The 21,629-nt window shown below is 40.3% G+C and overlaps 2 protein-coding genes across 2 annotated transcripts in view; both read right to left on the bottom strand.

The window, feature by feature from the left end:
* Positions 1-1,527: 1,527 nt before the first annotated feature.
* Positions 1,528-6,160, bottom strand: LOC112953326 (maltase-glucoamylase, intestinal-like). The gene is made up of 5 exons (XM_026046358.1): positions 6,105-6,160; positions 5,424-5,508; positions 3,446-3,502; positions 1,931-2,061; positions 1,528-1,678 (listed from the first exon to the last, which is right to left on the bottom strand). The coding sequence occupies exons 1-5, from the start codon at positions 6,158-6,160 to the stop codon at positions 1,528-1,530; spliced, it is 480 nt and encodes a 159-aa protein (XP_025902143.1).
* A 3,298-nt stretch (positions 6,161-9,458) lies between these two features.
* The window catches only part of LOC112953327 (sucrase-isomaltase, intestinal-like), a gene marked incomplete at its 5' end in the record, with an annotated part of 37,250 nt that continues 25,079 nt past the window's right edge, over positions 9,459-21,629 (bottom strand). The window contains 7 exons of the mRNA XM_026046359.1: positions 9,459-9,611; positions 12,228-12,344; positions 12,893-13,061; positions 16,080-16,197; positions 19,628-19,712; positions 19,796-19,912; positions 20,025-20,138. Coding sequence (XP_025902144.1) covers positions 9,459-9,611; positions 12,228-12,344; positions 12,893-13,061; positions 16,080-16,197; positions 19,628-19,712; positions 19,796-19,912; positions 20,025-20,138 — 873 coding nt within the window. The remainder of the gene's footprint in view (positions 9,612-12,227; positions 12,345-12,892; positions 13,062-16,079; positions 16,198-19,627; positions 19,713-19,795; positions 19,913-20,024; positions 20,139-21,629) is intronic.

Raw genomic sequence — 21,629 nt, forward strand, 5'->3', positions numbered from 1 at the left:
CCATGTATAGCAATATATTGCAAGCAGACTACAGAAATCTGAAGTGATTTTTCTTTCTTTCCTTCCTCTTATACCTGAAGGATCAGTTTTTGAAGAAGAAAGTTTTCCTCTCAGTAAATCAAGAGGAGAAAAAAAGGAAATTTAAACATGCAGCATTACTTCCAGGAAAATATCCCTCCAGTATATAAAACTATGGAATAACAGCCATCAGCTTACTATGACCTGCTGTCACTCTTGGAACACATTCTAAGGGCAATATCACAGTAGGGATTAACATTATCTTATTCTTCAGAAGATTTTCTATAGGTTGCTTTTGGGCTTTTAAGAATACATAGTATGAAAACTATGACATAGTATATGTATTATATCCTGAATATTTCCCACCAGATACTGGCACTGGAGGTGAAATRTGACCTGTACAGATCGCTGCAGTAGGTTAGGTATTTTTTCCACTAATTCTTTCAACTTACTGTAAGTTGCTTATATTTATTTTTCTCAACTGAAGCCTAGAGTGTTGAGTTTGTGTATTCAGCTTTCTCAAGAGATGTCTGCAAGGAGCAAGCCTGAGGTGAAAGGCATTAGTGCRCAGTCTGGGTTAATTTACTTCTGTGCTGCTTGTGGCATCTGATGAGCACTGCAGCAGCTTGCTGAGTCACTCCCTGGGATACCAGCCACGGGAGCAACCTCGACGAGGAAATGCTAAAGAAATGAGAGCAGGTAATTCTCGGGACTACTAAGTACAAGCTTCATGTGACCAAAGTTAGAAAGTTGCTGGGATATCCTGAAGACAGGAACACAGTCCTCTCTCGCCATTCAGACTAAAACATTCACAGGAGGAAGACAAGAAGGAAGTCCCTCATCCCCAGAAGCAGGGACTTGGGAAAACAGGACCCCTGAGGACTCAGAATCACTTGGCACCAAAACCATTACTGAGGTACCACTGTGATACCCAATGAAGCAAATACAAAACTGCAGCATCATAGTTTCATTATTTTGTAGCAGTCTGTAAATGACAACATTATGGAGTATGCTGTTTTAAAAGACTACCTGCTGTGTTATATGAAAAAACAAAAAGCTTTTCAGATAAAAAGCTAGATATCAGTACTTTCAAGTAACTTTATTACAATACAGAATGTGCTTTGTATGTTGCTACTTACATTTTTGAACGTATATTTAGCCAAGAAGTAGATTCCATTTTCGATAGAATCTGTCAAAACACAGAGCAAAGGTGATTGATATTAAAACAAGCAGCAAAACCCAGAAGCAGTTCCCATCAGTTGTAGTGAGCAGCTCATATCAGACTATGATGACTTGTGGGTTATTTAATAAGTTCCTTTACTCTTTGTATGATCTCAGGGGCACAGAAAGCCAATCACTCCCCTTTCTGGCTGCCAAACTGTGCCCAGTGTCACACCTTTCCCTTATGGCAGCATTGACTTCATGAGCATTGTGGTCATCTCTGTAATATCCAGCTGAAAGTCCTTTCTCCAGCTACTGCTAGCAGGAGCCAATGCCATTACTCTGCAGCTAAGTTGRTGTAAAGGGAATCCTGTTCTTACCCTGTTTTACAGCAGGAGAACCAAACTTACCAATCGAATCCCCATCATCCCAGAAGAGCGACCCAGAAGCTTCTCCTTGGTCATCCAGTGCAATAGTGAGCCCAAATGGGTTCAGACGGCTGTTGACAAAAGAGATTTAAGGTCACAAAAAAGGACAAAAGAATGGCAGCTGCGCTTACCAAAATACCTCTTGAATTTATTAGAAAAAACTACGTTGCCTCAACCCACTTCCATGCAAAATTTCTCTCTCGAGTGTTTGTAGGGACAAGTTTCCCCTTCTTTGGTGACCCTGCCCGTGATTTATCCCATACTCTGGGAGAGCTGCCCACTAAGCCTGCCTGCGTGCTGGCTGACGTGGAGAATCAAGTTACCTCCTAGTTGTTGTCGTGGCCGGTGCCTGTGTGGGCAGGATGTAGCCTCCACGCAGGAACAGGGGGATCTTGCTCAATGGAGCATCGACTGTGGCGTAGCTCTTGAGCCAGGATGCTGGCACTTTATTGCCCTACCAGAAAAATCAATGCAGATTAAAAAGCAGCAAATTCAGCAATTACAAATTGTCACCGTGAATGACTGAAAGAGAGACCAAGGGGCACATTTTCATCTCAATTACACCAGTGAAAACACAAACAAAAAAGTGGATTTCAGGGATGTTATTCCAGTCTCTCTTTAAAATGCAAGAGGATCTAGCCCTTGCAGTTATCCATATGCATGAAGATCGAACTATCATGAATGAAAGACAGCAAATCATCTTGAAAATGGGATCATTATTCAGTACACTGTGAAAAAAACTCATCAAGACACTAAGCAAGAAGCAGGAGAAACTTTTCTTCCTCTTTTTATGCATATGGAAACTGTCACATTTCAGTTTCAGGTAAGTGATTCAGAATCATTCGGGAATGAAAACTGTAGATTTTCCTTTCATTAAAGGACAACTCTTCCTCTTTTAAAAAGTTATTACTACATCCAATGAGTGAAAATCTTACCTAGGCAGAGAACTGGCATAAATCCTACACGTAATTCGTATCTGGYTTAACCCCTGAGAGCCAGGGGGAGGTAAGACTTTGTTTACTTTGCAGCTATCAGAAAGGCTTTGTTTTCATCCAAAAAGGGACACRGGGCTGCCATCACCTGCAACCAGCCTAGTAGTGCAGGAAGCTGAGGAGCAACCACAGCAAATGGAGGGGAAGGAGATGGATCCTCTGAAATTTTTCTGGCCAAGCCAACATTGCTGCTTTTATCCTATGGATTTCAGCAGCGCATAGTCAGGTCAGAACCAAGCTCTTTTGGACACCCAGCTCTGTCGAAGGTCAGAATTCACCGGCCCCGAGCCTAGAAGAGGATGGCACTWTTTTCACTGAGCAGACTGCTCCGTGTCTCATGGAGCCTTTTCTTGGGAGAAGTCTCATCTGTCTCTGTAAAGCTGCGTTCCATAGCTGCTCTGTCACAAACGATGCATATGCAAAGCCACGAGCACAAAATTGTCTGTAGTACCTCATCAGGAGGACGTACCAGGTTTCTGTCTCCACTTTTATACAGGGCAGGGTAATAGCATGGTAATTTAAGCATGCAAGAGGGCCAAAAAAAAAAAAAAAAAAAAAAAAAAAGAAAGCAAGCTTATCCATTTCCTGATTTTCTAGCCTGCTCTTGGAAATTCAGCACACTCTGTCTTAGAGCTCTACATGCCAAAAATAGAATAAAATGCTACTGAAAGCTGGGTAATTTACTCTCTCAGCTAGCCTGGTGTACACTTTTTCTGCTCTAGATTTCTTAAACACAGATGCTGAAGTGAAAATAATGCTGAACATGGCTCTAAGTTATTTTGCTGGAATTGTCACATTGAAGATTATGTAAAAATGTGAGAAACTGTGAATTTTTATAATACATACCGTGTAGTAGTCAAACCATGGTGCTTCAGGGAAATACACCTCCACAGATCTTGCTCCCTGTAATTGTTATAAAATGATTAAAGTCTGCTTTCTTTTTACATTTCTGATATTACATTAGCTTTATTATATTTGTGTGCGGATAGATGTATGTTCAGTATTCTAACAACATCAAATCTTGGATATTAAGGCTGAGATATTATCATGGCAATGCACTATCGCTGCCTAATCTATAATGCTGAATAGATGACCATATCATACTTCTGTTTCTTTTTTCTTAAACTGCACTTCCATGCAATTAAATGAATTAGAGGACTATTTCAGTCTAGTGCATAACTYTTAAGTCTGGCAAATGCAACTGTCTTAGGTGCCCCCCTCTAGCATGTGAGCAACAGCACTGATGACAACAGCAGCTCTTCAGGCAGGACTTTACATGAGACAACAGAGTGGGCTGAAACTGCAGCACGAGCCACCACGTCTCAGCTCCCCTTGCACAGTTCCTATTGCAGAGATAGGAAGAGAATCATGTCTGGTGGGGAGTGTACAAAGATGTTTGCTTTCTTTGCAACAATGCAAAGTGTTATTCAAAACACATAATTGCAYGATTATTGTATTTTGGTTTGCAACATGCAGTTTATCATGTGGTTGCGGAGATAAAGTCAAAATTAAAGGCACTCTGAATTTATTACTGTGGGAATAGTTGGAATCTAAATATATTTCCTTTTTTTTGGTCCAAATGAGTTGCTATATTTCCTTTTTTTTTGTCACAATGGGCTGCTTGTTCTCACATACAGATTCATTTAGACTCCCAGCATAGATGTCTGCTCCTTTGCAGAGTTTTGGTTTGCCCCTAGGGAATAGATGGGGTTTGAAAACAAGAGGCAGAGGAGATGAGCCTGGCATTTTCCCCCTATTCTATCTCCAGCAGAGAACTGTGGCTTTTCTTAGGGAAAGAGATTCCCGGAGGCCTTTAAAGCAAAATTTGATTTCCTATTCATAATATTAAACAGTGTTAAGACCATTCTGACAAGCATGAATGACTTTAAATCAATTAAAGGAACGTTTAAATGACCAAGGTAATTACAGTTTCTTGCAGATTACTTTGTAAATGACAAACAGGTAAAACATTATGTCTGAGTATACTGGCCCATTATTTTCCTAGAAACATTCCAGACCATGACATTCCTGTGAAGATACAGACACGTAAGCTTTCAAGACTGTACTGTATACAAAGCAGGCCACGTATCCCATACAGATATTTGAACACACAGGTCATGAAATATTTATATTCAATCCACATATTTTTCTGAAGACTGGGGAAATCTATAGAAATCTGACAATTGGTGGTCAGTGGCTACACATTGGATCTAGGTGTGTAGTCTACATTTGACATTTTAAGKTTTTTTTTAAAGCATAATCTTAACCTATAGAAGGACTGAGAAACAGATGACTTATTAATGCATGTGAAACTCCAGTTAAAATACAGGATTTGCTAAACTGAAAGTGCATCTTGTCCTGCCTTCCATAGTATGCAGCACTGGATGTGTCTGGAAAGGTGGAACTGTCCTSCAGAACCCACATTTGCCCTCTCTAATTCTCATTAGATGCTTAACAACTAATAAAAAAAAATACAGCAGCTCTTCCAGCAGCATGATGGTGGCCAACAGCACCAGGCTACAGCACACGCAGGTATTCCCAGCATCATGGGGAACAAACAGCCTGTCTACATCCACTGAGTGCTGGAAGAAGCAAGAAAAAGCCATGTCCTTGCTTTCACCCTTCCACTTCAAGCACTGGGCATCTCCATACTTCTGGTACAACTAAAGCTTTTCTTAAAATGTGTTCTGCAGGCTTTGACAGCAGAGGGAAGAGATGGGCAGATATGAGCACACGTCCTGAATGCCATCCCTGAATGTCAAGCCTGAGCACGGTTCCTTTCTTTTCTTCTAGTAGGATAACATTTTTTAATTACAGTACTTGCCTCTTGAAGAACTGGAGCAATCATAAAAGCAGATCCCCAAAGGAAGGCTCTATCTATTCCATGAGTCTCCTGATCAGAGGTAAATCTAGCATTGAAAGAGAGAAAAGCAATATTAATTCATATTTTTATAAAACCTAGAGAATATTTGGATATTACTCACTGCTACAAGAAATCTGCTTCTTCAATATATCCTCCAATAAAGCCAAATATTTTGCCAGGCTGAAGGAATGTTCAAAGCTGGATAGAGATCAAGAAATTAAATACGGTGACAACTTAGACTGTAGCTGACAAAAATGCTGTAGCTGATTTCTTTGCAAAATAGCTATGGTGGGGACAACAGGTAACTAAACTGCTGTGCAGCAGTTGGAGACCTCACCCGGGATATAGAAAAACCTGYCAGGAAAGGCTGGCATGAGGCTGGCAAAAGGGCACGTGGGTCAGATTAGGGGAGTACAAAGCGAGCAGGGTTGCAGAAATGTAATGCACACAGGGAGCCCTGGATTCAGCTTCCAGCTTCCTGCCCCATCTGCAGATTCACATTCAAAATCCTTTGCAGGACAAGCACAGAGCAATCCTCCTAAGCGCTGTGCTCGTCCTGAATGGCATCATAGGCTTTCAGTCCATTTTATTCAACACATTAAGACCACTTTGGATGCCRATCATGTCCTCCAGAGTGTTTACAAGCCCTTTTGCCTGGGGTCATCAGCCAGCTTGGGAAGTGCTTTCTGTTCCATCATGTGTCACTAACTAAAAATATTCAACAACACCAGGGGAAAACAAATGAATCCTCCCTCCTCTCAGGAACTTCCATTCATCTGGCATAAAATCCTTGAGAATTTAAACGGGCTTTCAATCATTTGTGACTCTATCTTGAAGCAAATACATCTGAATCACGATTTCCTAGGTGACTTATTAGCATCACGTGGAGCACTTCCACAAGCCCTCTTAAAGCTAACATGTATTATCACTCCCTGCTATCCATCCTGCTCCTCCACTCTCTTTCCCATCCGATAGCTCCATGTCCTTGTCCAAGAAGGAAACAGGGCTTGTTTTTGACATTTTCTCACTGGCTGCTTCGTATTAAGTTATTACTCTCTAAGGAGATGCAAATTATTTGTTTACTGATTTATTCTCGGTGTATATTGAAATGAGGCTGCTTGTGCTTTGCTGGTGCCCCTCTGGAGACAGGTTGCATGTTGAAGGGAGCACCTGCCTGGCAGCTCCGTGCTCAGTGCTACAGTTCCCTTGCACCAGGCCTGAGCAAACCCAGGCTTACAGAAACTACCCTGAACACACAAAAAAATAAAATATGATAGTTAATAGCAACAACAACAAAAAAAGACATATTCTGTATTCTAATTTCTAAAATAATGCAAGTTTAGGGAAATAGATTGAACTTCCAATAAAAGGTTCCTGAAGGGATACTCTGCCTGAAAGAAACTTTGATAAAAACGGTTTCCTTTCCCCGGAATGAACAGTAGCTCTTCTGGACACCACGATTTTGGACATTCCTGCATTTCAGTGTAAGATTTTTGTAAATATTTAAAGTGGGTTTTCTTGTTTGCTGAATTACACTCTTAAAGTTTTTGAAATAAAATACATGAAGTTTCTCTGCTATTTCAACTACTTTTCTATATTGTTAATTTACCTGTAATAAAATTACAAGGTTGTTACAATTTACGAGGTCACGGGAGATTTAGAGAGAACAAGCTGATCAAGAAAAGATGAGAAAAGAAAAGTCGAGCATCTCATTTGCACCTGGAAACAAGCAGCTAGCTGTCTAATTAAACGCTGCTTTCTCTGGTAATTATAGCAACCATGAGTACAGATTCAGCAAACAAATGAACTTCCCCATTTTGAGAATATAAGCCATTAAGCTCATCATATCTGTGATCTACAAATACCCAAGATTTTACCTATGTGCTTTCTGTGCTAGGTCCCTCTTTCTTTTCTTTGCTTTGTGGACTGTCACCTCAAGTGCATTTTGGATAGAGTCTCACTCAGTCAATGCCTCACCTAGGAATCTGCTGGGATGCAGTTGCTGTGTGTTAGTTGAAACTCAAAATCAAATGAAAAATTTGAAATAAAATGAAAGATTTGAAATGACCACAGGAAATAGCTACTGCCTGAGGCTTCCCTGCTCATACAGAGAGGTTTTCAGAGTGACGTTTGTGAAGGAACAAGAGCTCTTCCTGAAAACCCATTGCAGTTTTTCAGTTCTCCCTTCTGTTCCTTATGAGGAAGAGAAAAACTTGATGTAAAATTCTATCATCCACATCCTCCCAATTGTTTCCCTTCTCTCAAATCCACATTTCTGTTTCTACTAGCATCTAGGTCATTTTCTTTACTGCAGCTAATCCACTAGAGAAATAGCTGCTACTTAGAAATAATATAAAATATTTATTAAGTAATAATAGTCCTCAGAATTAAGCAATAACAGTAAGAAATATTTTGAAGCAATTTTAGGATTTATGCAATTTAGCTAAGGCAACATCAGCAGGTGACRTAGCCCACTAGGATGGCATCTGGCTAATAAAATAGTTGGTGCTGATCTCCTGATGTCTGCACTAAAATGCCTGCATTTTAGATATTTTACTGCTAATAATTCTGATCTGGTCCCACAGACCAAACTCCCATTAATGGCTGGAGTGCACCTTGTGCCTGGCTTTTCCCTGGCAGAAGTTCAGCTGCTGCATCTGCGGCTGCTCTATGATCCGAATGAAAGCTCTGCAAAGTGGAGAGGATCAGGAAATTTGCTAATGTAGCTAATGTGCCCAAATTGACTACAAAAGAACCATATTGGGGATGGAGAGAAACGTAGCCTTGCTATCACTGAAGTGATTCTGTATTAGCAGAGATTAGCCAGCATTAATGCAAAAATGAACTCAGTCATTTCTGATATTAACACAAATCTCATTAAGCAAAATCGCTGCTAAAATAAATACTTGGAATGGCATAAAACCCCTGGTAAGAAATGAGCACCCATGAAGCTTCCCCTAAMTGTTACACAGTTAAATAAGGTAATGGAATATGAAGGGGAAGGTTACTGCTTTTAAAATTAATCAGCTAGCTATTACACTGAGTAGGCAAAATAGATTTTATGCATATCCATTCCATATTACGATGTTCTGCACTTTAGTTTAATCTCAGCTTAATTCATAAAAAATGCCTTACCCTTTAAACTAAATGTTCTTAACCCAAAAGGGGAAAAGAACATTAAATAGTCAAAAGTCCAGGGCATAGCCCATACCAATGAGACCAAATTGTGTCAGAGCTTTAGGGCAGTAGCTTTTTATAGGTATTATTTGCACTTTTTCTCAARTTTTTGCATAAAGCCTACAGAAATAGAAGATTTACCTAAAGCAGGTAAAATGTTATTTAAAAGATGCTGGGAGCAAAACTAAGCTTGRCTTTAATTCGTGCCTCTTCCAAAAAGAGAAAATGGCCTGTTTCAGAAATCTGAGGGTCATATTTTTCAGTCTGTATTTATTAATTTTATCTTTGCACCTGCTTCTACACTCGAACATCTCAATCTCTATTTTCTCTGTGCAATTTGTGGACACAGATGTAGGTTTCATAGACAGCATGCAGATGCAAGTGCTAAATTGGAAAATGCAAATGCTGTGGATGATTGGAAAATGGAGCCTGCTCTGTGTGAGACCTTCTTGGTATTCAGTACCAGAATACAGATTTCATGGATTTAATTCCAATACAGAAAACACAYAAATATGCCTCCTAATTTTAAAATAAATAAGGACTACGTATTTGCCTAAGAGAAGAAATTTTCAGAAATCTTATTACTTAGCTCTTTTTGTCATGAGCAACAAATTTAGGCTCTATTTTATTGAAAAGACATTGTATATATTCAAAGGATATTCTGCATTGTATATAAATAATTTGATTAGATCTCACTGTAAAACTGTGCATGTTAGGATAGACTGTGCATAATATTACTATTACCGAATATCAACTAGTTCATATACAGAGCCTGAAATACTTTTGTGAGTAAAATATGACAAGAAAGAGACTCATAACTTACTCGTGCATCAGGGACCGTGCCACTGTGTTGCCATGAACATGAGACTCATAGAATAAGGTGTACAAATACGGCAGCAGCGAGTATCTGATCCGAAGCGTGTCTCGAGATATCTTAGCAAACTCTGCTCCAAACACTGCTGGGTCTTGCGCCTGTTCATGGAAAGCATGGATTTGTACCAAGCATGATAACCATGGCCTGCAAGTTCAACAATTGATCTGGAAGTGACCTAAGGAAAGCCGCATAATCCTTCAAAAGTGAATGATTATCCTGACRTAATCCTACAAAGGTGAATGTTTGCAGAACAAGAAATACTGCGACTCTGAGCTTGCAAGTTGGTAAGAACCATGTCCACTGTCACCAAACTAACATTTGATTGAATCTTTCCAACCKCTTCCACCTTCCCCTGACATCGTCACCATGAGGGAGCTGGGCAATCCCACCTGTGGGAATAGGACACCGTGTGTGGAGCAATCATGTTGTCTTTGAGGTGCCCAAGAAGGAGAAACACAAGGAGAAAAAGGGATGACTAATGTTTCGCAAAGCAAAGGACAAAGCCTATTAATATTGGTCAGGAAGATAAAAGCCAATCTATTTGAAAAGTAATGGTAAATTCATGGTTCCACTGAAGTTAGTTGGTTTGAATGAAGAGGCTGCAAGTCAGGGGAAAAACATTTTGTGGGGATTAAGAAACCAAAGTTCAACTTCTCATCCACATCCAGGCACTTTGGGACATGGCTGTGTACAAAGCATCCAGGAGGAGACACCAAAGCTCTGTAGCCCATGATTTAATAAATCTGATTCTGCTTACTGGGCCATTCTGGTCTACTTTTAGGACAAATGTGGCTCTCCCCTACAACAGGACATGGAGAACACAGCCCCGGGCAGGCTGGCATGGGAAAGCCCTACGTGTTCTTCAGTCCCTCCTGCCCAAGCTTCTCCAACTTGACATTAAGTCAGCTACCAAGTCACACAGCTCCCTTTTGCCTTCAAAACAAAATGCTCCCACGACACTCACTTTTCTCATTAAAGTTGAAGAATGTGGGAGGAATTCCAAGGATAATGAAACTTAAAAGGAACAGAAGTAACAAAGCTTTCTATATTATCTAGTGCTTTTCACACAAAAAAAAGGTGTAATTAAACCATTCAGGATCCCCAGTGGATTAGAGAAAGTGCATATTTAAGATTTTATTTTAATATCAAGCGTAATTTTAATTAAATTCAATATTTAGTTTAAATTTCCCCCTYATTGTTTTTACATCAGAATTACAGTGATAACTTCCTCATGATTTCGACCTCAGAAGCATCCACGTATTACTTCAAAAATTGTACTATCTTTTTATCCCTTTAATTTTAACACTGCACAAATACTACCCAATTTCAGAAAAAAATACAGAAAAAAATGGTCAGACTTCTTAAGGGAGTCAGCCAAAACACCCTCTTCATTTCTTTCAGTGAGTACAAYGTTTTAAATGGATTTAAGTCATTCAATAACGGAAATATATCTTCTATTACACCTGTCATTCACTCATGCTGAATTGTAGCTCCCCTCAACAAGACCAACTGCTCTTTACCTGCTTAGTTATGCCTATTAAATTGTGCATAGGTGATTAATATCCACTCACTTGGTCAGGTCCTATTTGTAGGCCCAAAGGACCAAATGAACCTACATAGATAAGTCATCTCTAATTTTAGTGAACACAGGCAAATGTGAAATATTTATCAATGACAGCAGCTAACACCCCGCAGATAGGTCTTCGGCAAAAAAGAAATACCAGCATATTTCAGGTTTTATTGCAGACTACAGGGTAAATTCAGACCCTCTTAATGCCAACGCTATAGCTGGTTGTTCAAACATTTGCCCAGTTTCTGAATTTACATCCTAATTTCATGCAGAGAAGAAGGTCTTTYGGGGTAGTGTAAATGTTGCCATATCTCTGATAACCCAACTTCAAAGAAAAGTGAAAAAGAGCTAATGAACTGAGCATTGCACAGATGAGTTTTCAAAAGAAAAGAAAAAGAGTTACTGAACCAGCAGAACCATTTCTGCATGACTGCAGCCAAACACTGCACTCACAAAGGCTCCAAGACCTTCAAATCTCATTGTTAGAAACAATGGGACGTTTTTCTCTGTTTGAGATGAGTCTCAGAGGGACTTCATGGCAAGCTGAAGTCAAGGCATGGATATGGAGACCACATTTTTTTCATCCATCTCCTGAGATCAGAAGCTTTTATGAGTTTTTGCTKCTTCTTGGCTGACAAGGCTGGTGCTATTGCCAGCTGTCCTTGGCATTCTCACAGGTTTGTTTCAGGTTTCTAACTGGGATGTTTGTCTGAAACCTACTTTTAATGAGCAAAGATGGTGTATAATGCTATCCCTCTCTCCTCTTTCTTGTGATACATATTAAAGCTAGAGAAGTAATGAAACAAAAATTGAAGTTAGCAAGTGAATAAGAAGATGGGATGACTCTTATCAACAGCCTGTACAGACCATTTTCTGTCATTCAAAATACACAGCACATATTTCTACCCAACTTTCAGATGTTAGAGATTATATATTTTTCAGAGTTCCCATTCAATGCTTACATTACGGATGGTGAAAGTTAGACCTTGCTGTGAAATTCCTGCTTAAAGCACTCCCTCTTAAAGCACTCCACCTACTCAAGCTCACCTGAGAAAGCCCAGCTGGTTTCTGAGAGCATAATACAGATCACTATCATAAATACTGTAACCATAGGCTACAGCTTTGTGTAACTGTRTTTACTTACACTGTTTCCCTCTGCATTGTGGTTTCTGGAAAATGGATAGAAAGAGCCAAGCTGCATCCAGCGCAGACAGAGTTCATAGGTAGTGTCAGAATTAAACCCACAGATATCAGCACCAACCTGMGGAAAAAATACCTTTGGATAAGTGTTTGTGGCTCTCACCAGGACCCAGACATAAAAAACTGCAGAGGTTTATTAATAAAATCACTTTAGGAAAGAGATTCTTATTGTTGACAACTTTATAAGAATGTGCTATAAGGTAATGATAGGAATTTTGCAGGGACTTATATTTCACTAGCTTCTTGGGCATTAGAATCACTGTGAAAACTCTGATTGTATTTCAGCAGGTTTACTGTTTGTGTAGTCCAGATTGCAGAAATAGAAATACAGAGAGGGATCTCTGTGATAAAACATATGTTATAAGGCATCTGCTTGGGGTAGCAAGCACTTATTTAATCTGAATCTAACACTGTTATTTTTGTTTCTGTTTAGTTAGCTGTGATTGATGCCATTTAGCTTTTTGGTTTTTTAAAAAATCTGGAGCTCCCTGTGCTATGCAGAGCTGTGACCGCTGGTCATCTCAAGCAGCTTATTTCAGAAAACATATGAGTTAATTTGAAGCAACACTGCATATTGGCCAGCAACTGCCTGAAGGACTTTAGACTTACATAGGGAATCCCAAAGAGGTTAAATTCCAGAATTCCGATGATTGACTGGTGCATGTCTTTCCACTGTGAAAAGTTGTCCCCAAGCCAGTGACCCCCGTGTTTCCCACTCCCAACGAACGTAGACCGGCTTAAGACAAACGCTCGCTTTCCAGTAGCTTTCTGGGCAGCACTGGGAAAAAAAACAGCAACAAGAGCATTAGAGAGAGGGTCAGGAACCAAAAAAAAGGTCACATCACAAACCTGAGACTTCAGACACAATTTTACTGAGGCGACGTTATTTTTGAAACAATTATTGTTGTGGTCCACAGTCATCTTGAATCATGTAGAAAGAGAACACAAATGCAAGTAGTGGAAAGTCTTATTTCACATAGGTAAGGGTGAGTGAGGGTTTTCATGTAAAAAAACCTAAAATCTGCTGATTCATGGAAAAAAATGTTCTCTAAAAACTAATTTGCACTTAATTTATTCATTTATTAGCACATTTAATTTAGTGTCCTCCTGTTTCCTAAAAAAAAAGTACAATTAATAATTCTTGTCAGAATGGGATATTTTTAGAGCTAGGTACAGGAAAATAAAATCTTAATATCAGCTAATTAAAGTTTAAAAAGTTAACAAGTTAAAAAAAAAAAAAAGAAGTTAAATAAGAGGTTTCGAATCAACTTAGAATGCAAAACATTTTTCAAACCATCAGCCCATCCTTTTAGGATTCCTTCTGATCTTCTGTCATCTTCTGGTATATGAAGTTTCTTTTTAGACTTAGTAGTGTAATGATTTTTTCCTCGCTTTTTGAAAATAAYGTTATACCACCAATAAACAGAAGAAACAGAATATGTCCTACTGACAAATCTGTTACAGAGTTTCTCAACATAGCATGATCTTCATACAAGATTACATATTACAATGTTCTATTTAAGTATCCAAGATTCAACTGAAACTTTGCCTACCAGGAGTGGAATACCAGCCAGAAAACATCAGGAGCTCCRATTCTACTCCACTTCAGCAAGATATGAGCAACCAAACCACTTAGGTTCTCTAGGAAATTCTAACCTGAAATATTAATCACATTTTTCACCACCCACCTCCTGTCTCTCAGCCTTATCAGGATCTGTTCAAGAGCTCCTTCATTCATATTCACAATAATCAATATTTAGTGATAGCTCTGTAATGGCACAGAGCCTTTGAAGCACTTCAACATTTACTTCCAAAGCAAAGAAACCCACCAGCTTTCATAAGAGCTGATATACTTCAAGCTTATGGGTCACCTATGCCCAGAGGTCCAGTTTCCGAAATACACAGGGACCAGTTTGTTTGTGTCATCCTGTGGTAGGAGACCATCTGGCTCTATAAAGACCATTTGAGGTCCAATTTCCTTCTAGAAATGGTGTTTGGGAGCACTACAAGGACAGGAATGTCTTTTCTTTGAACTTTTTCCTCAGTGTCCTGTGTGAGTCCTCTCCTCCATCGAGGCAGGACAAACATTTGGCTCTGTTTACAAATGCAGGTGTTCACAAGGACAACGTTGGAAAACTATGATCCAGAGCTGGGAAAGCAATTTGTAGGAAAAACAAAAGATATATTGAATAACTTTTAGTCTATTGTGCATCATTGTTGAACAGGTCCAAGTATTCTCAAATCTATTTGTTGATTGAAATTATTCACAGAATATCACATGTGAATAATTCTTGGCGTTCTGCTCTGTGTAAGTTGATTGTTGCTGGTTTCCTGTACCCCAGTCCTTGCCATTTGACTGCATACTTGGGTCAGATGACACATTTTCTATTCCCTGGATGCATTAGCATAATTCTTCAAATTGTCAAATTGCCTTTTATGCRATTATGAACTTGTCATTCATTTTCAGCCAACATCCTACAATTGATGCTGGTTCACTAAATATTCCTGCCAGTAATTTCATTTACTGCATTATTTGTGAAGAGCAAACGCAGAAAGAGCATACAAACAACCTTGCAAAGAAATGTGTTTGAGAAAATCCAATGAATACATGTGAAAAAATGTCCATGGAAATGTCGCCACCAGTCAGTGCCCCGGGAGTGGGTAGGAAAGATCCATTGACCTGGGGGAGGATGCTGAATCTGAAAAGAGCGGGATCATGTAGCCTAAAGACCACGGCCAGCTGTCACCTTGCCCTCCAAGTATGACCTTGTGGTTATTTGCACTGGTGCTGTGACATTGGAAAATTCACCTTTGAYTCTTGGCTTAGGCCCTAGCTGGGCTGGTGGCCAGGGAGCTTTTGGGAGCAGAGACCTTTCGGCTCCTGCTCTTGGAAGCTGGGCTGTGCTCCAGCCAGATGTACAAGTGCTGGCAAGCTGCTCTGCAATCAAGTTTTCCTTGCTCCAGCCTTGGCATTTAGAAGGTGCATCAACACCTTAAATAGGTACACGTGGCCATGTCCTCTGGAGGCAGCACGCTGCAGCGAGTGGAGAGGAGTGTGGCATACTGGAAGGAGCTGGCACAAGACCTCTCCTTCGGCGCTTTCATTGAGCTATTAAACATATCCATGTTTCAGCTCAGGCTCTGCTGCAAAATGCATGATTTACCCACCGGATTTAATCCAATTGCCAGGTTTCGCTGCCACTCTGGCTTCACAGCCGCAGAGCCTGTTTGAGCAGGCTGGTTTGGAGGGCTCCCCAGCTGCAAAATGACAGTTTTACAGTAGCCAGCAGCAAGGGCACCTGGTCCCCTGGGCCTGGCAGAGCCCCAGGCCAAAACACAGAGCGCTGTCTGCCAGGAACCTGCAGCAGCTCCACARCATCCATGGGGAGTTAGGCCATTCCGGTCCTTCACCTCCAATAATACAGACTCCCCGGCTTGGACGACGGTAACGGAGTCACAGAAAAAAGGTCCCTCATGGCACGTGAGGACTAGTTGTGCCCCACATGCACGTGAGCAGCCCCAACAAAAGGCACCAAACACCTTGATGTGTCCTACACAAGCCACCCTGGAAGAATAAGGGGACCTTGATTTTAGCCAAGTAGCATAAATTGAGAAGAAATCTATTTCTTCTGCCACAGCTCTGTTTTCCTGAAGTTATTCTACTAAACATGCAAAAAAAATGAAGTATGTGGTTGTTCCTAATTTGATATTATCACTGACGTCCCTTAAAACGTCATCTGCTTTCAAATACATCTCAATAACCTGAAATCTGCTTAGAAATGCTTAGAAATCTTACTGGAAAGTTGGTGCAGTCTGTGACCAGCCAAAGAGAGAGTGAGTGTTATAATGGTCTCCCAGGTACGTCTTGGAATCAGGACACAAAGTCTTTTGAGCCAGGGCGCGATCAGAAATGCCTGAGAACAATATGAAATGCAGCAAGATCATATATGTTGCAGGACAAATCTCTTCCTATTTCTACTAATTAAGGAGGGGAAACATCAAAGGGTTTCTAAAGAGGAAAAGCTGGAGAACCACAGCATATATACTGATTGGAGCCTAATAAGTAGCAATGAATGCCCTCTGCAAGCACATATTTGCTCAGGAGAGTGAGAAAACAGTAAATAATATTAAAGAATTTCAAAGTCTTTTTTGTTCAATAAACCACAATATCTGTACTGGTATCTTATATCCAAAAAGCAATAGTCAGAAAGAAAAATACTAAATTATGGAGTTAAGAATATTCCTACATATTATTTTCTCKAGTGACAAATGTTTCTTAATAGCTAAGTCATGCCAAGAGGGGAAAAAGCGAGTAGAAATTGAGGTGCTCAGGGAACTCGCATGGCAGAAAGCAGCCCAGAGCCCTGGCTCTGCGCATCACGGAGCTGCAGGATTCGGGAGAGCTCCACGGGCACGCTGGAGATCACAGCACACTTTAGCCTCGCTCTGCTCTTCCCCAAGGCAGCTCTGCCCGGAATGGGCAGCAGGACTAATGGCTTGGCCCTGAGCGGGGCTGAGGGGGCGGAAAAGCGTTGGATGAAGCAATCCATGGGTTGTCATCTGCTCCAGCCCTGCATGCCACGAGGAAGAGAGCAAGGACAGATGTTAGAGGCACAGGCACCCATGCAGTAAGCCCTCCATGGGTGCTGCAGGGTGGTGGGGACAGCAGCAGCCTCTCGCCTTCAGCAAAGGGCAGCGCAGCCCTCGTGCCTCCCGACAGCCCCGATTTAGCAGAGCCGGGGGAAGCACCAGGAGCCTCGAATCAGCTGCACAGAGGCCGCCCCGTCTTTGACGCCACGTTAAGGAGTCAYTGGCAAAACGTGTTCGGAGCAGAAAATGTGATTCCCTTCCTCAGCATGTAACCTCCCTGAAAATGCTACATGAAATTCAGCAGGAATTGGACAAGTCTGCCTCTCAGTTTATACAAAGTGTTCATTTATAGGGAGGGAGTTGAAAACGTTATAAAATCCTCTCTCTCTCTCAAAAGGGAAAAAAAAAAAAGGAAGGTAGGCTCTTGAATATTTTCCTTTTGAATGCTTAATTAGGTGCACACTCTATTGAAAACATTTCTCCGTGAGCAAGCAATCTCAATGCCTAATTGCACTGTACTCTGTTTGCAGTTCATTACTACAAAGTGCATTCCTTGGTACCTGAAACCTTATTAGTATGCCTGCCACCAAAGCTGGAATCCTCCTGCTTGCATCTTTAGACACAAAGAGCTCAGTGTGGCTGATCTGCATCTGAAATAACTTAATTTACAGGCAATTTCCAAGTACCTGTGACTGACATATCGGTGGTTATAGCTTTGAGGAAGATACTAAGCTTCTGAGGAAAGTTAAATTTAATGCCCCAGTGACACTTAATTATTAGCCCAATAAAATTAAGGTGGAATATAAAAGAAGATGCTGCCAAATATGAATCACATTTTCATGCTCATTCTGAACACTGTTTATTCTGTCTCAGTAGTACTGCTTTATTTTACAACTGCATATTAATCTTCCGTACAAARTATACTATAGAAAATTGATTTGAAGGACATTTGTTTTTAGAAATATAAACCACGGGTTTGAGTTATTGTGGTCATGATTTAGATAAGGAGGCTGAAGGCTACATTGCCAAAAAGCCTAAGCACTGAAAGTGGAACTTGCACAGACTCAGGCAGGTGAACAACTTGTTSAATCCTCCAGATTCTGCCAATCCCGGAAAACTCCCAACATCCTGTTGGACTGAGCCGTTTAGCTCCGACCTCAAACCTGTGCTGGTGAAGGGCCTCAGGTGGGCCAGGGCAAGTGGAGTATAAGAAAAAGCCTTCAAGCACTCAATAAAAACTGAGCTTCAGTTTAGAGGCTCAGTTTAGTAAAAACTCCTCACATCCTTCGGARGAAATGCATAATACCTCTATCTGCAGAGCTGTGGGTCAGAAGCAAAAGCAAGTGCATCCTTTTTAAAGAAGGGCAAGTCAGAGAAACTAGGTTCAAAACACACTTCAACRTTCCCCACTGCCCTTACACATCATGCAGATATCTAGGTCCCTAAATCCAATTCTTCTAATTCAACATTAGGTGCCACAGGGCTCAGCTACATAGCACTGAAGTCCTTTATGAGTCCAGTCCTCACTCCTTCATTTGAGAGCGTGGAGGGATCTCTTTGGTCATTGTCCTCACGCTGTTTTTGGTGCTTTGAATACYGGCAAAAATGTAGGAACACTTACARAAAAGCTGGAAATGTCCCATCAGTTCCTGGACTTGGGTCAATGACAATTTGATCAAGACCTGCAGCACCAGTATGGCAGTACAGAGCAGTTATGATCAACAGCTCTTTCACAAAGAGACCAAACACCAGAAACAAAATTAAAATCTGTTTCTGGTTTCAATAATTTACATTCCTTCAATAATTTCACATTATGTATTTGTGTCCCTTCTATTCATTGTGATGAGAAATGACATTGTGATGAGAAATTTTATTTATTTTAATAAATAAAATGAGGAATTCACATGGCAATGCAACAGTCTGAAGGGAAAAAGCATTTCCAATGCTTCACTGTCAATAACTCATCTTTTTATCAACTTGGTGCTGCAGATTAGTCTTGCTAGAGCAGCAGGCTTTTCCTGGGGAAATGTCAGCTGAATCTACTGTCAGGAGCACTGGCAGTGACTGCAGGTATTCAGAGCTTCTTGGGAGGGAAATAGGTATGACATTAACTCATCCAGCTACTGCAGGAGATTCCCACCTGCCCATCTCTATCTGTATTAGTCTCATAGTTAATCTCTATTAGTCTGCCCATCTCTATTAGTCTCCTATAGTCTTCAGACTTTTTAAAGACATTTTTTGCCTATAATTTACTTTTAACATATAAATTACTTCTTGGCAAGATAAAAAGACATARAAATAAAGTCTTCTCAGGAAGATGCAGCTTTCCGTTCATTGGATGGTAAAAAATYAGAGACTGTCCAGCCCTGGCAGTCAATAAATCTGTGTCTGACTTACAGAACAACTGTCTTGTCCTTTCTTTAGAAATATGGAGAGATGCCACATCCACAGACATCATGGGCAGGTGAAATGGTCTGTCCCAAAGACCCTCACAAGCTGCACTTTACTCTRGGGCAGACAGCAGGAAAACAGCAGGAAAGACCATTTCTCTAGCCCTGTTGCAAGGGGCCCCTGCACCAGCTGAAGAAAGTCTCTTATGTTTGGTACTCAGATCAAGCTGAGACAATCAAGGCCATAGATAGTATACAACTGAACACCTCTGAAAGGAAGGATGGAAAATGAAAGCTTTTTTTCCTTTCTAGGAAACAACCTACCCACCTTTAAGAAAAAGGTTTTCAAGTTAACTGTACTTACTAGGAATGTAAGGAGGGTTATTGATCTCATTAACAGCACATCCAGGGTAYTGGCCTCTGTCAAAATTGGATGGTTCATTCATATCCTTTAATAAAGAATTAGAAACATGTCAAAAGAYGAATTTTCTGTTTTTTTAAAAGGGGGGAAGGCAAGAATACTTAAACATACAATCCAGATCCCGTCGTAGTCGAGGACATCCTTCAACTCCAAACACATCTGAGTCCACCACTCAACTGTCCTGGGGTTAGTGTAGTCAGGAAACACGGAATGTCCATCAGGCCAGGCCTAGAGTTTACGGGTATAAACATCCAGTTACCTTCTCTTTTCTATTATACAATATGTTCAGCACTTAGAACAACCACTGAGCTAAATTTGTAAGTGAATTTAATAAACTAACCTTTCCAACAGCAGGAGTTACACCATCAGAATTATTCACCCAGACTCCCATTTCTTCTCCGAGATCATAAGGCCTGTAAGTACCCGGTTCTTCATCCTTGCTTATGAAAGGATCCTGAAAAGAGTGACCATATTTCCATTATCAAAATATCAAGGGAAAAAGCTGTTTTTCTGATTGCCTATTCCAGAACAATTTGGATGATGCTCTTAATGTAGATTGCAATAGTACCGGAAAAGAAAAAACAGCATTAAAATTTAATAAGAGTTGATTGTACATTAAAATGTAGGAAAAGTCATTAAAGATGTGTTGTGAGTATTTCTTGGAAAAGGCAAATTTAAGTGAAATTATTAAAAAGTCTTACGTTCATTTTTACTTTAGGTTTTCTATGTTGAACTGTTTTTAAAAAGCAGTAGATTTCATTTTTTTCTCTTCTGAAGACATCCCTTGGCAGGAGGACTGGCCAGGCCTGTGCATTCCCACACCTTCCTGGGTCTGGATTTCTTTCAAGAACAGCTTCATTTCAATCTCCTCGGTTTAACCAGCTCAATATTGCAGTACCAAAAACATCTCAAAGAGCTTGAAGGTGGGACGTGGATTATGCTCCTGGACAGCAACCACCTCCCATTGCTCCTTCCAACTTCCTAGGATTGCAGCCACCATTATCCACTCGGGATGCCTGTGGGCTCGCTCAACGGGAGCCTCCTGGGCTCTCACTGAAGGTGGTGGACTAGGATGCCATAAATAATGAACGGGAATACTTTAAGGAAGAGAGGATATTCAGCTGTGCTTAGCATCCAACTGGGAGCAAAAGCATGTGCCATGGCATGTCCTCAAGAGAGAGCATTTCCATGTTATTTAGAGCAATGGACAACTGTAGCCACTTCAGAGAAAGGAATTTCTTTGCTTTTATAAAATGCKATTCTCTCAGGTTTTGCTTAAGGTAGAAAAACTTTCAGTTATCAGGAGAGAAAAATACCCCTGAAACAATTCCTTCATTCACTTAGAGCTGGTATAATAATTTAAGTAAATTTTAATTAAGAGGTAATATAAATTKAAGTACTAAACTTTTTTCAGAATAAATAATACCAGACGCAAAGATAATTTTTAAGGGCTCTCACTAAGGCTCATTTTAATACTTAAAGTAATTACCTGGTTTGCTTATAAACCCTCTGAAAACATCAGAGCAACAGCTCTGGCAAGGTAAGTGTATTACTCTATGCATAAAAAGTCCCTGCTAAATCCCTACCTTAAATGCAAAATCAGTTCAGCTACAACCATGTAGCTGCAATATCTCCTCTGTAATTAAGGAGTAGAAGTGTCCATTACCCGTTTAACTTCTTGAATAGTTCAACACTGAAAAAGAGAAAACTGTCCATCTGCAATAATTATCTTATAATCATGGAAAAGATGGTTCTCAAGGGACATGAAGACTGGAAGAAGTCAACTTAATTAGATACTCCTAATCTAAACTTCTGGTTTCCTTCAACTGAAAGGTTATTCTGTTACCTGAATCTAATGCATTATGCAGTGTTAGCATCATCCTAAAGAGAACAAAACTGTTCCAGCCCTAGTTTTGCATCCTCCTTGTTTTTTTGTGGAATTTAT

This window comes from Nothoprocta perdicaria, unplaced genomic scaffold (assembly GCF_003342845.1).
Source record: "Nothoprocta perdicaria isolate Ctin4 unplaced genomic scaffold, notPer1 scaffold_44, whole genome shotgun sequence".
Taxonomy (NCBI): domain Eukaryota; kingdom Metazoa; phylum Chordata; class Aves; order Tinamiformes; family Tinamidae; genus Nothoprocta; species Nothoprocta perdicaria.